This window comes from Carya illinoinensis, chromosome 1, assembly GCF_018687715.1.
Source record: "Carya illinoinensis cultivar Pawnee chromosome 1, C.illinoinensisPawnee_v1, whole genome shotgun sequence".
NCBI classification, from domain to species: domain Eukaryota; kingdom Viridiplantae; phylum Streptophyta; class Magnoliopsida; order Fagales; family Juglandaceae; genus Carya; species Carya illinoinensis.
The window spans coordinates 49,962,234-49,977,048 of record NC_056752.1 but is presented as its reverse complement, the minus strand read 5'-3'; the positions used below and the strand labels follow the sequence as shown (position 1 = coordinate 49,977,048).

At 34.3% G+C, this 14,815-nt stretch overlaps 1 protein-coding gene across 1 annotated transcript; it reads left to right on the top strand.

Moving 5' to 3' along the window:
* The first annotated feature begins 10,167 nt into the window (after positions 1-10,167).
* LOC122281367 (NDR1/HIN1-like protein 6) lies at positions 10,168-11,519 on the top strand. The gene has a single exon (XM_043092785.1). The coding sequence runs from the start codon at positions 10,529-10,531 to the stop codon at positions 11,291-11,293; it is 765 nt and encodes a 254-aa protein (XP_042948719.1). The 5' UTR covers positions 10,168-10,528; the 3' UTR covers positions 11,294-11,519.
* The last annotated feature ends 3,296 nt before the right edge of the window (positions 11,520-14,815 follow it).

The following is a 14,815-nucleotide window of genomic DNA, read 5'->3' as shown; positions in this document are numbered from 1 at the left end:
ATTGAAATTATGTGGTGAAAAAGTCACTGATGATGACTTGTTAGAGAAGACATATACTACTTTTCATGCCTCGAATGTGCTCCTGCAGCAGCAGTATCGAGAGCGAAAATTCAAGAAATATTCTGAAGTTATATCTTGTCTTCTATTAGCTGAGCAAAATAATTAGCTTTTATTAAGAAATCACCAGTCACGTCCTACTGGTTCTATATCATTCCCTGAAGTGAATGGTACTAGATTTACATCATTCCTAGAAGCGAATGGTGCATCTTTTCAAAGAAAAAGAGGGCGTGGACGTGGTAAGAAAAACTATAGAAGTGGAGGTCCTAGAAGTGACCACACTAAAAGAGAAAATAATAGATATACACCGTACCACCAAAAGTGGTTCAACTCAGAAAAGGGCAAATGTCCTCAAAATAAATTTGTAAAGAAATATGAAGATGAATGCCATAGATGTGGTATGACTGGACATTGGTCTCGTACCTGTCGTACAGCTAAACACTTGGTTGACTTATACCAATCTTCCATAAAAGAAAAAACAAAGAAATTTGAAACAAATTTTGCTGAACCATCATATGCTTTAAATTCTATAGATGGAGAAGATATTACAAGTCTTGATGTTTCTGATTTCTTTGAGGATTCTAGTGGTAGAGTTGATCATGGAAGTGTTCCTTTTTAATTAATGTATTTCCTTTATATTATTGTAAAATATTTTTATTCTGTAATGTTTTTTTTTAGTAATGAAAGTTTTATATATTTTGTAGAATCATGAGTCTTATTGATGAACTTTCTATCTCCGAGATGAATAATAAAGATGTATGTCTGGCTGACAGTGCTACAACTCACACAATTCTTAAGGATAAAAAATATTTTCAAAATCTAACATTGAGTAAAGCCTATGTTCATACCATCTCCGGTTCATCGAATCTAATTGAAGGCTCCGGAAGAGCTTATATTGTGTTGCCTAATGGCACCAAATTTTGCATTAATGATGCTCTATTTTCTTCACAATCCAGAAGAAATTTATTAAGTTTTAAAGATATACGTCGTAATGGTTGTCATATTGAAACCATTAACGAAGACGATAAAGAGCATCTTCTCATTACTAAAATAATTTCGAGCCAGAAGCTCGTATTAGAAAAACTGTCTGCCCTCTCATCTGGATTGTATTATACAAAAATGAGAACAATTGAATCACATGTTGTAATGCACCAGAAGTGCATTGATCCCAAAATATTTATGACTTGGCATGATCGCCTTGGACATCCGGGATCAATAATGATGAGACGAATAATTGATAATTCGTATGGGCATCCCCTAAAGAATCAGAAGATTATCTTACCCAATGAATATCCATGCTCTGCATGTTCTCAAGGTAAATTGATTATCAAACCATCTATCTCAAAGGTTGGTTTTGAATCTCCATCTTTTTTACAAAGGATTCATGGAGATATATGTAGGCCTATTCAACCATCAAGTGGACCGTTCAGATATTTTATGGTTTTAATTGATGCATCAAGTCGATGGTCACATGTTTGTTTACTTTCCACTAGAAATGCTGCATTTGCTAAACTTCTTGCACAAATAATTAAGCTACGAGCACAATTCCCTGACTATCCAATTAAAACTATTCGATTGGATAATGCAGGAGAATTTACATCTCAAGCTTTTGATAATTATTGCATGTCAATAGGAATAGATGTTGAACATCCAGTTGCCCACACACATACTCAAAATGGTTTAGCTGAATCATTGATTAAAAGGCTTCAGCTAATCGCTAGACCTTTACTCATGAAATCAAATCTTCCTATTTCTGCTTGGGGACATGCTATAATTCATGCAGCATCATTAATTCGAGTTAGACCATCAGCATATCACAAATATTCACCATTACAGCTTGCATTTGGTCAGCAACCAAATATTTCTCATCTTCGTACTTTTGGATGTACTGTATATGTTCCAATTGCACCTCCACAACGTACAAAAATGGGCCTTCAACGTAGACTTGGGATATATGTTGGGTTTGATTCTCCATCTATTATCAGATACCTTGAGCTTCTTACAGGGGATATGTTTAAGGCACGTTTTGAGGATTGTCATTTTGACGAATCCATTTTTCCTACAATGGGTAATGAGAAGTCGGTGCCTGAAGCACGACAAACATTGTGTAATAAGAAGCCGGTGCCTGAAGCACGACAGGAAATTACTTGGAAAAATAAAGCTATTTCCCAATTTGATCCTCGTACAAAAGAATGTAATTTAAAGGTTCAAAAGATTATTCATTTGCAAAGTGTTGCAAACCAATTACCGGATGCATTTACTGACACTAAAGGTGTGGTAAAATCATATATTCCTGCTGTTAATGTTCCAGCAAGGATTGCAGTCCCTGAAGGACAAGTTGCCAAAATAGCAATAGGCGAGTCTAAGATACGCCTGAAGCGTGGACGGCCTATTGGTGCTAAGGACAAAATTCCTCGGAAGAGGAAAATACAAAATGAATTTGGTACTCCTGAAGAGTCCATACCAACACAGGCCATAAGAGTAATTGATGCTCATGAAGAGAGTAAATCTCCTGAGAAAGAACCTCCTGAAGAGGTATTTCATGAAATGTCTTCCCTTGAAGAGGGACAGGTACCTGAAAATAACGAGATCTCGATACATTTCATGAATACAGGAGAAATTTTGAATAGAAATAAAACTGTTGTCGACAACATATTTTCATATAAAATGGCTCTTGACATTACCAGAAGTAATGAAGAAATTGAGCCAAGAACTGTCGAAGAATGTCGACGTAGAGATGACTGGCCAAAATGGAAATCAGCTATTGAAGCTGAATTAAACTCGCTAGCAAAGCGAGAGGTCTTTGGACCAATTATACAAACACCAAAGGGTGTAATGCCCGTTGGATATAAATGGGTATTTATACGTAAACGTAATGAAAGCAATGAAATTGTGCGATATAAAGCACGACTTGTTGCACAAGGTTTCCTGCAGAAACCGGGGATTGATTATGAGGAAACATACTCTCCTGTTATGGATGCAATCACATTCAGATATTTGATTAGTTTGGCAGTTATAAAAAGATTGGATATGCAGTTGATGGATGTGGTCACTGCATATTTATATGGATCATTAGATCATGACATATATATGAAAATCCCTGAAGGATATAAAATGCCTGAAGCTTCTAATCTGAGTACATCCAGAAGTATGTATTCTATTAAGCTTCAAAGATCTTTATATGGGTTAAAACAATCCGGACGCATGTGGTATAAACGCCTTAGCGAATATCTATTGAAAGAAGGATTTGAGAATAATCCAATATGCCCATGTGTTTTTATTAAGAAATCAGATTCCGGATTTGTTATTATTGCGGTTTATGTTGATGATCTAAATCTTGTTGGAACTCCTGAAGAGATCAGAAGAACTGCTACATATTTAAAGAATGAATTTGAAATGAAAGATCTTGGCAAAACGAAATTTTGTCTCGGCCTGCAGCTCGAGCATTTGCCAAATGGAATTCTCATTCATCAGTCAAATTATACAGAGAAAGTCTTGAAACACTTTTACATGGACAAAGCTCATCCACTGAGTACTCCAATGGTTGTTCGATCACTTGATGTGCAGAAGGATCCATTTCGTCCTTGTGAAGACAATGAAGAAATTCTTGGTTCTGAAATACCTTATCTCAGTGCAATTGGAGCCCTGATGTATCTTGCAAATTGCACTCGGCCTGATATTGCATTTTCAGTTAATTTACTTGCAAGATATAGTTCTGCACCAACTCAAAGACATTGGAATGGCATTAAACATATCCTTCGATACCTTCGAGGTACGGTTGATATGAGATTATTTTATCAATATGGTTCAAGTCCACAATTAGTTGGATATGCAGATGCAGGTTATCTTTCAGATCCACACAGAGGTAGATCTCAGACTGGATATGTATTTACTTATGGAAATTCTGCTATATCATGGAGATCTGTCAAACAAACACTATCTGCTACATCTTCAAATCACTCAGAGATCATTGCAATTCATGAAACAAGTCGAGAATGCATTTGGCTAAGATCAATGATCCAACATATTCAAGAAAAGTGTGGTCTTCCAGTGATTAATGATAGTCCAACAACTTTATACGAAGATAATGCTGCTTGTATTGCTCAAATTAGAGGAGGATATATCAAAGGTGATAGAACCAAACATATTTCACCTAAATTCTTTTATACTCATGAACTTCAAGAAAAAGGTGAAATTAAAGTCAAGCAGATACGATCAAGTGATAATCTGGCAGATTTATTCACAAAAGCATTACCAACTGCAACATTTAAGAAGATTGTGCAGAACATTGGAATGCGGAGACTTGAAGACCTTTTATCATGCACTTTTCAGGGGGAGTAACGTCTTGAAGACTTATGCTGATTGTACTATTTTTCCTTCGCTAAGGTTTTATCTCACTGGGTTTTCCTTCGCAAGGTTTTAATGAGGCAATCTTAAAGCATTTTACGGTACACATGAATATTGTACTCTTTTTCCTTCGCCATTGGTTTTTTTCCCACAGGGTTTTTCCTTGGCAAGGTTTTAACGAGGCATATTCATTATATGTGGTCATCCAAAGGGGGAGTGTTGTAAAATAACATTGTAAAATTGTATGACCACCTTGAGCTAGCCGTCAAATACACAGTGCATAGTGCCAGCATAGTACTGCATAGTAACTGGCATAGTAAATGGCCGACATCGCACAGTATGCATAGTGCCAGCATAGTAATGCATAGTAACTGGCATAGTAAATGGCCGACATCGCACAGTGCGCATAGTGCCAGCATAGTACTGCATAGTAACTGGCCGACATCGCACAGTGCATAGTGCCAGCATAGTACTGCATAGTAACTGGCATAGTACATATGCACAGTGCCAGCATAGTACTGCATAGTAACTTGCATAGTTCCCTTTGTACGCCTATATATATCGTTGAATTCTTTAAGACATTCATAAGTTTCATAACTTCCTTGAGTTCTATCTCTCTCTCTCTTTTCGATAGTTTTATAACATATGGTGAATTGTCTGATTTATTACAACAGAATGTATAAAACCATGCATGATGTATTAATCAATGTCCCCACCAGCGACAAGCCCCTAAAGATTTGGTAGTTCTCTGGAATACATTGCTAGCGAACACCATCTTTTTCTTTACATACTGACAATGGTGCTGACCGTGGCCCCTTGGGCATGTGCAATCCCACCTCCTATGTGTCGGTGATTTTTTTTTCTTTGAAGTTTGGGAAGGGTTCTTTTTCCTTTGTTTTTTGTGGGGGCTAGGTGCATGGTTGCAAGCCCTAAAAATCAGTCTTTTTTCCTATTCACTGCAAACTCCTCAAGGCATAATTAAAATGGTTAAAAACTTAAAATTATGTATGCTTTTGTCCGGTGCTTCATCAGCTCAATGTATTAATAAGCACGTCAAAAAATTCAGGGGAATTAGGTGGAAGGGTGGATTCTTTAGGTAATGAAAGAAGTTACTGAAATATATATCAAATGATATATACCTAATCTTCTTGGAATCTGAATGGCTGTCCCTTACCTTCCCGCTAAATTCTGCCGGTGGCCGGCTTTCAAAAGATAAGTTTGTTTATAGGCGGATTTAGAATTGTCAAAAGAGTAGTTCTGGATGGGAACTGGCAAGGCAAGTGTCAATGCCACAATGGGGCAATAAAAATGAAAAAGAGACTCATGAAGAGAAGTGGGGTCAGATTAATGTTTCAGTTTTCATAGTATATCATCCAGAAAATCATCGTCTGATGCAATAATCTAGAATTTTGTGAATGAGTAATATTAGATATATTTTTTAAAATGTACAGTTAATGTTACTACAGTGTTAAACTGTGTAAGATTCGCATATTACGTATGAAAAAAAGAAGAAGTTAAATTCATCTTGAAAAAAAAAAACAAATTTATTTATAAAAAAGTACATTAACATTTCATGAACAACTTAAAACTGATGGAGATTGGGGCTAGGGAACATGGGGTTAGCTAGGCTGATAGAGTTGTGGCAATGGGACGGCGCAAGGTTTTCATGCAAGGCGTGGGGCCACTAGCGACCTGAAAATGAATAGGGGCCGGTAACGGCCGGGTACTGATTGATCGACATTCAGCGAAAACCGTAGTGGGGCACACGTAGCTTCGTGGAAGCTTGAAGATCATAGATCTGTCGTCAACCTTTTAAAAAGAAAAAGAAAAAACAAAAATTGGCACGCCGGGGGGGGGGGGGGGGGGGGGATTCGGGGAGTTGGCCATAGACCTTGCGCCTCCCTCCACCGACGGAGTCTTTTTTTTTTTCGGGGGTTTGTGGGTAATGTGACAGAAAAACAGAAAATATCATCGTTTTAAGGAAAATGATAAATACACCTCATATTTTACAACATTTTTGCGTAACTTAAAAAGAGGGGTATTTTTGTAAACTATTTTATAAAATTAACATCACTTTACAAAAATATATTTATTTTACAATATATATTGTGTAAATTATTGTGAAATATGTTGCGTTTATATTATTTCTCTTGTTTTAGTGAGAAACAAATATATGTTGTATCAAAAGTACCGATTAATACACCTTTTTTAAAAAAAACTTCACAAACTTTCTGCCACGTTAAACAAAGTCAGTTGGAGACGGCCAAGAAGATGAGAATATGTAGGGTTTGAGTAGTACCAGTACTCTTCAGTATATAATTGACAGGCGAGTCATGCTCCTTTGAATTCTTCAGTTTTCGATGACATGATTAACAACGTTCCAACAATGCATATATACGCACACGCCCACATGACTAGAAAGATCGAAAGCATTAGCAAACAATTAACAATAAAGTGAAACTTCGACCATCGGTTAGTGATGAACAACTCTTGCTCCGAACAAGAGTTACTGCTCCAATGATCTCTTCCTTCTTCTTTGAGTTTTCTTTAATACCGGCCTAGCTAGCTCTGGTAAAATCATATGTGATTCATTTTTATGTTTTTGTACAATTAATCACGACTATGATTTGGAATCGATCCAAAGAAGTAGTACTTGATCAGGAGGAGCTTCTTCCCCAGATGGAGCAGAACCAGACCATGCATGCAGACATCAAAGTACTTTATATATTTTCGTATATAATAATTAAAGAGATCAGGACATTAATTCGATATATAAGTCTGCATTATGTATGAAGTCGCTAGTTGTACGTATATAGTAGGAGCTGCCATGAATATGACATTTGACATTTTCACCAACCTCAAGGGATGAAATCCGAATCCACACGTTTCCTCCTCTGCGATCCTCTCACTACGTACCCGACCCCAGGGGTACAAGTCCAGTTGTATATTGCATGACAGTACCCTCCGGAAACTTTTGCTCTTGGGCAAGTCTATGGCATTTTTTCTGATCGATACGTTTCCAAATGTGCAGGAAATTCTGAATAAAACACAGACGAAGTGTTATTTTTATTTATAGTTAGTGTAAGAGCATTAAGGCTAGATTATTCGTAAAATTTTTTATAATTTAATTAAAAATAACATTTTTTTAAAAAAATTTCATACATCTCATTTTTATACTTTCTCGATTCTATTAAAATAATATTTTTACTTTTTTCTCACTTTATTTACAAACTTAACTATTCAATATTTTTTTATTATGTTTTGAACTATTACTCTAGTAAATATTTTAAATAAAAACTTAAATTATTTTTTTTGTGGGTATAATAATATTTTTTAAATTATATTTTATATTTTTTTAATTATTTAAATTATTTTTAAAATTATTATTTAAAACTATAACAAATATGAGTATGATAAAAAATGTAAATGATTGAAATAATAATTGATTTTATTTATTATGATAAAATATTAATAAAAAATAGTTTAAGGGATAAATAGTAGTTTTCGGGACATAAGTTTTTCTAGTGAATATTATTTGATGACAAATAATTATATTTTGCTACGAAATTCACGTCTTCGGTAAATTTTCATCGCAACAAATTTATATTAGACCATTTTATTTGTTACAAGTTATAATTTATGAAAAATTAAAGATTTTTTCCTGCAAAATTAACAACATCAGAAAAAAGTATTAGATGACTATTTGAATGTTTTGACTGATATTTGATTATTTACGATGACTATTGAATTATTTGCGACAATATTAGATTGTCTCATAATCTCATTTAAAATAAAAATAGAGGGAAATCAAACAGCATATGAAAGATTATGAAAGATTGTAAAATAAGTTTATTATAGTAGATTCTTTCATCTCCAAACCTTTATAGATGTAGATTTAATGTCGAATCATATAAATTTGCGTGTTCATCTTTCTTTATTTTTTTTACATTTATCTATTATTTATTGTCATGAATGTATACACGACTGCCACACAACTACACCTGATTACTGCTATGGACCCACACAAGTTCACAACACCAATTCAAGCCCATCACAATCTCAATGAGATCGAGAATGGATCATTTTTTCCTTCAGGTGGCTGACATTTTTGGACGTTAACACTACTATATATATATATATATACACACACACATATGTATACCCCTCTATGTGATTCCTTGATTTCGTTTACCTTCGTAAGATTTGAATACGTAGCACACCTGGCTACCTCCAACCCTCGTGATGATCTCCATTGCTAGGGCTGCATCTATATATATATATATACACACACACGTATACTGGCAATAAGATAACTTTGACACAAGGGATCGCCGGATCATGGGTTAGTTCACAAAATTCTAAGAAGAAAAAACATGAGTTGACTGCTTATTTCCCTTGCAGTCATCACAAGATAGTTGTTATCCATTATTTCACTATTTGACTTCTGTTGGATACGTAGGGTTGAAGATGATTATTTTGAGTCAATCATCATCATCGTCGTCATCATCATTATTATTTTCTTACGTCATCATATTATAACTTTTCTGGATCGATATCTGAATCAAGTCATGAGGTTATCTACCATGAAAAATTATGGGCCATCAAAGGATAATATTGGCAGAGTCGAATATATTATAAAAGAGTCATCTAAAAGTATTAAAAATTTAATTTTTGGAGGGTATAAGACTATTTATAAATACTTGACCAATTAATTAATGAATTAAAAACACAGCATTGCCAGTCTGTTTTTTTTTTTTTTTAAGAAAATAACTTTGGCGTTAAGCAATTGGAAGGCAACTAATCAATTAGCTGGATTCTTGACTTTAATCCTGTTAATGATTGGAAGAGAGAGAGAGTTTGAAACTTGCAACTAGTGCTAAAAATAGACATTTTTACCCTTTCGAGTTGTTGATCTAAGATGTGATATTGCAGGAACGATGTTCTCAAACCTTAACCAGTTGATATTTATTTATTTATCGGGTTTATATTTTAAACGACCGAAATTTATGTGAAGGGTGACTTGGAATTTAGGTAATCAGATGTGGCAGATGAGAGAACATGGGCTTCCACTTCACAATGAATAGAACTTCCACAATATAGAGAAGCCAGTCCAAAGCAGGTGTGGCGGAGCCATCTGCGCGTTGGTTGAGAGATGGTAGGTCCACTTTCACCTCAGCGCGTTTGGTCCACTTTTCATATTGTGGGAATATCATAATATAAAAGGAGTTATTTTTCAAACGAAAAATTTAAAGAATTTTATAGAGTACATCCAGTAAAGTAGATATAAATTATCTATATAAATCTTAAGTTTTGAATTTTATGAATCAAATGTTATAATTTAAGTGACGTGAATTGTGTACTCTACATACTGATTTAATAATATAATAATTATTTTTAATTTTTCGCATTAGAATTCTCTTCTTCTTTTATCTCTTCATTTTCATATCAAAATTTTCTCATTTATTCTCAAAATAATATTTCCGAAATAAATATTATTGATTAGGGATGATAATGGAAAATACGTGAACACATGAGAAAATTGATATTTAAATTTGGAGAATGGTTTATAGTTTACAGAGAGTGTTTAGAACGCTCCAATTAGGAAGTGGGAGTAGTTTTTGGCCATAGTTACGATGTTGCTCTCTCTCTTGCCATTTCACCCTCCACACGCACAAACACCCGCCCCCCCCCCCCCCCCCCCCCCCCCCCTCTATCTCTCTCTCTCTCTCTCATCACCTCACAGCTCACATCCCCCAAGTTCCAACCCTCTCCACCTCTCCCGCGTTCTCCTTCTCTCTGACCAAAACACGCTTTTTTACTTCTAAAATATCTTTAGAGTCCAAAACAAGCATTCTCTCTCTCTCTCAACCAAAACGGACATCTCACCAGTTTCCTTTATTCGTTCGCTCAGAACCAAAACAAACGCCTGTTTTTCTTCGCTTCAAAAGAAGCCTCTCTCTCTCTCTCTCTCTCTTGCACTCTTTACTCCTTTTCCAATTTCCTTTTCCACTTTACCACCAAAGCAAACAGCTTTACTCTTCCCTTAAATACCCAGCAAATTATCTACCTCTCTCTTCCTCATTCCCTTCTCTGTATCTGTGACGCAGACACGCGTACGCGCACCATGACAGACAGGGTCTATCCCTCTTCCAAGCCCGCCACCAACGGTGCTGCTCCCGCCCCCAACGGCACCTTCCCTGCCACCAAGTCACAACTCTACGGCGCCAATCGTCCCCCCTACCGCCCCCAACCCCACCACCGCCGTCGCCACGGCCGTAGCTGCTGGTGCTCCTGCTGCCTCTGGCTCACCCTCACCTTCTTCTTTCTCATCCTCCTCGTCGCTATCGCTGGCGCTATCTTCTACGTCGTCTACAGCCCCCACCGCCCGGCTTTCTCTGTCACCAGCCTCAAATTCTCCTACCTCAATGTCACCTCCTCTTCCACTCTCAACTCAAAGTTCGACCTCAGCATCGCCGCCAAGAACCCTAACAAGAAACTCGTCTACACCTACGACCCCATCGCCATCTCTATACTATCCAACGATATAGATATCGGCGAGGGAACTGTACCCTCCTTCGTGCATGGCAAAAAGAACACGACCCTTTTGAAGTCTGTCATTACGAGCAGTGGCAGTCAGCTGGACAGTGATTCTGCTTCTACTTTAAAGACCGACGTGAAGAGTAAGAACAGTCTGTCCTTGAAGATAGAGCTCGACACGAAAGTTAAGGCCAAGATGGGAGGGTTCAATTCTCCAAAGATTGGAATCAGAGTTTCTTGCGATGGCATTAAAGCTACTGTTCCTACTGGGAAGACGGCGGCGACAGCTTCCACTTCGAACTCCAAATGTGAGGTTGATATCAGAATCAAGATCTGGAAATGGACTTTCTAAGGGCAGCAAGGGAGAGAACAAGAAGGTGTGAATTTTTTGTTTTTTGTAATTTTCTATTATTCTTTTGCCTTACTTCCCCCCCCCCCCCCCCCCCCCCCCCCCCCCTGTGATTATGTAAAATATGGAAGGATGATTGGGGAGTTGATCGGATTGTATTAGGAGAGACACTTTTTTCCTCAAAAAGTCTGTTTTTGATTGTTAAATAATACCTGGAGAATTTATCTTACTGCATGTTCACACTTTCTACGTCTCGCAATTCATGGTTTTATCTCTTAATTAGGTGGCTTTTGTTTTGATAATATTGATTGAAAAAATCTAGTTGTAATTAAAATTACGTAGTGCGCTAATCGAATGAGTTTGATTAAAAAGTTGATTTGATTGAAAATAATGTTAATTTAAATTTTAAATATAAAGAAATTAATATTAATATGTAACTTTATTTATATATAATAAAATTCTTGAATAAATACAAATTTATATAAAAAAAATTAATTTTTTAATAATAATTCTTATTTATTTCTAAACTGTTAATAATGTTTAGATTTACAAGTGATAAGATTAAAATTTGAAATGGTACTCCGGCGCTCTTTCAACTAAATAGATATGGGTCATTCTATTTTCAACTCAGTTTATAGAATATATATGCATTCACGTCAGTTAAATTATATAATTTAATTTATTAGATTTAAATTTTAAACTTTATTTTTTAAATTAAATTATATTATATAAATTAGTATTTTACTAGATGTGATGTACGCATTTACTTGAGAATATAAATTTTTAACTAAATATTATCTATATATACTTGGAATTAAGTATATTTCATAGCATATTCGAGCAATATTAAATAATTAATAAATATTATAACATGCATTTATATATATGATATCATCCATATTTTGTCCTTGTTATGATGTACATCAATTATGATCATGAGTTGGATAATGAAATCTTAACACGTTGTATATGTCAACCGCACCAATAGTTATAGGTAGGTAATTGGGGGAAGTTGCCAGCTTATAATCAATAGGGATGATAATGACTAAAATATCATAAATACTATAAATTATGAAATAGTCACGACACTCTGTACCTTATCTCTCTTAGGATTAAAAAAAATAAATTAAGAAAAGACATTTACAAGAGAATCTAATCAAGTAACAACGTCCCTAGCTTCCTTTGCACGGATGCAAAAGTCTTTGATTTTTATTATTGTTAATGTTAGTTGTTTTTCAATCACTCAATGGAGTCGTCGTCCCGTACTGGTGCATGCATCATCCATTTCATGTGTCGGTGAGGGGCTTCATGAGTAGGGTACTTCAATTATTGTTCTGATTGCGTGTGTTTGCAGTAGGCCAGCGCGCCCTGAAAATATTCTCACGTGAACAAAATAAAAATAAAAACTTTATTGTTGAAAATAACGTGGAGGCGTTTGGAGGACTCCATGTGGATATATCGATCATATATACAAGGCAAGCATGATCTCGCCTCTCGTTTTTTCTATATTAATATATCATGTGTATATATGTTTATATTAAATTATAAGTAGAGGGTCATGAGATAGATAAACATATGAGTATAACATATAACATTTTAATTCGGATAGATTATCTATTTTTTCTATCATTTTAGTTTTATGAGCTGTTTAGATAGTGAGATGAGATGACATAGTTTTAAATAAAAATAAAATAAAATATTATTTTTTAATATTATTATTATTTTGAGATTTAAAAAAGTTAAATTTAAGTTTAAAAGTTGAATTATTTATTATATTTTGTGTGAAAATTTAGGAAAATTGTAATAATGAGATGAGATGTCTAGAATTCTATATAAAAAAAAAAAAAACTCTATCTTAGGCTACATTTGGATATTGATATGGTTTAACTTTTTAAATTGAAATATATTAGTAAGTTGAGATGAGTTTAACTTTTTAATAAGATATTGAAAAATAGTGAGTCTCATCAATGATTGGTTTGAAATAAGTTGAGTATGGTTTAACAACCAAACCTAGCCTTTTAGATTCATAATTGATCTCATCTTATTTAATTACTTCAACTTTCTCAAATTCTCGTAAAAAATATAATAAATAATTCAATATTTTTAAATCTAACAAAAATAATAATATTAAAAAATAATATTTTAACAATATTTTATTTAATTTTCAACTTTCATCTCATCTTTAATTTACCTCCCAAAAATATTTTTCCACTGGACATTTTTTTCCAAAAAAATCTGGCCCAACCTAAATACATCTTATTTAATTACTACAACTTTCTCAAATTTTCGTATAAAATATAATAAATAATTTAATATTTTTAAATTTTAAAAAATAATATTTTAATATATTTTATTTAATTTTCAACTTTCATCTTATCTTTAATTTACCTCCCAAAAATATTTTTTCGCTGGACATTTTTTTTTCCAAAACAATCTGGCCCAACCTAAATACGGTGTGAAGAAGAATTTTGGACTCACCAGCTTCATGGAGGAGAAAAATCGAATCCAAACAGTTGGGTCAGCTACTCGACTACTTTAAATACCGATAATAAAATATAATACAATGCGATCCAACGTATTTTCTAATTTTCTAATTAAAGGAACAAATGTTTTTTTTTTTAATCATTGATATATATATATATATATATATATATTAAGAGAACCTTCAAAATAAGTTATCATAAAACGCAGCGTATTAGGCACTTTCGGGAGGAAATTAAGGACGCGGTCCCATTAATTGTAGTAAATGGCTCCAAAACTTTTGCTTAATACTGATCCATAGCCAAAGTGGTAGCTTTGATCGAGTCTTCGTATGAATGAACATATGTGGGGATGGCAAGAATTTCAATTTTTATTTTTTATTTATGGATATATGCACCATTCAAAAAGTGTTTTCCCCACCTTAATCTTATCTAAAACATGGTGGATTGATACGTCTCAACGTGCTGCGGTGGTGTGCTATTATTGGTAATTGATGGTACTAGTGGAAATGAGAATATAAGTTGCTACTATGATTGGTGAATTTGGGACCACTAGTGGTAGTCATCTTTTTTTTATAAAGAGATCGACATATAAGATATATTTTAAGATATAAGTTAGAATTTAACGTATTATATTAAATTATGTTAATTTATAATTTTATTTTTTTAAAATTTCTTCGTAAATAATATGGGCAAACTGCGCGTCATTATAAAGTATACAAGGTATCCGTCCGAATTATGGCAAAGATAATTAGTTTTATAACCAATCACTACTCTTAAGGAGATATATATTGCTGATTTTGGGATTTCTTCGTGGCAATCTATGCATGTCATAAGTAGTGGAGGAGACTAACCAATGATTCGTAAATAGTAATTGTGAGATCTTGGTTTCGGATGGTGAATGAGATTAATTAAAAAGGAGCCTCCTTTATTAAGATAGTTTCAAGGCTCTTTTTGGTTGGCTTGTACATCGCCAATACTAATGTGTATTATGTAGCCGGGAAAATGATAAATACTTGGCATATTATTGGTTGGTAATGTTTTA

What these genes read in the sequence shown, in the direction of transcription:
- LOC122281367 (XM_043092785.1), top strand. Translation starts at nt 10,529, where the DNA reads ATGACAGACAGGGTCTATCCCTCTTCCAAGCCCGCCACCAACGGTGCT.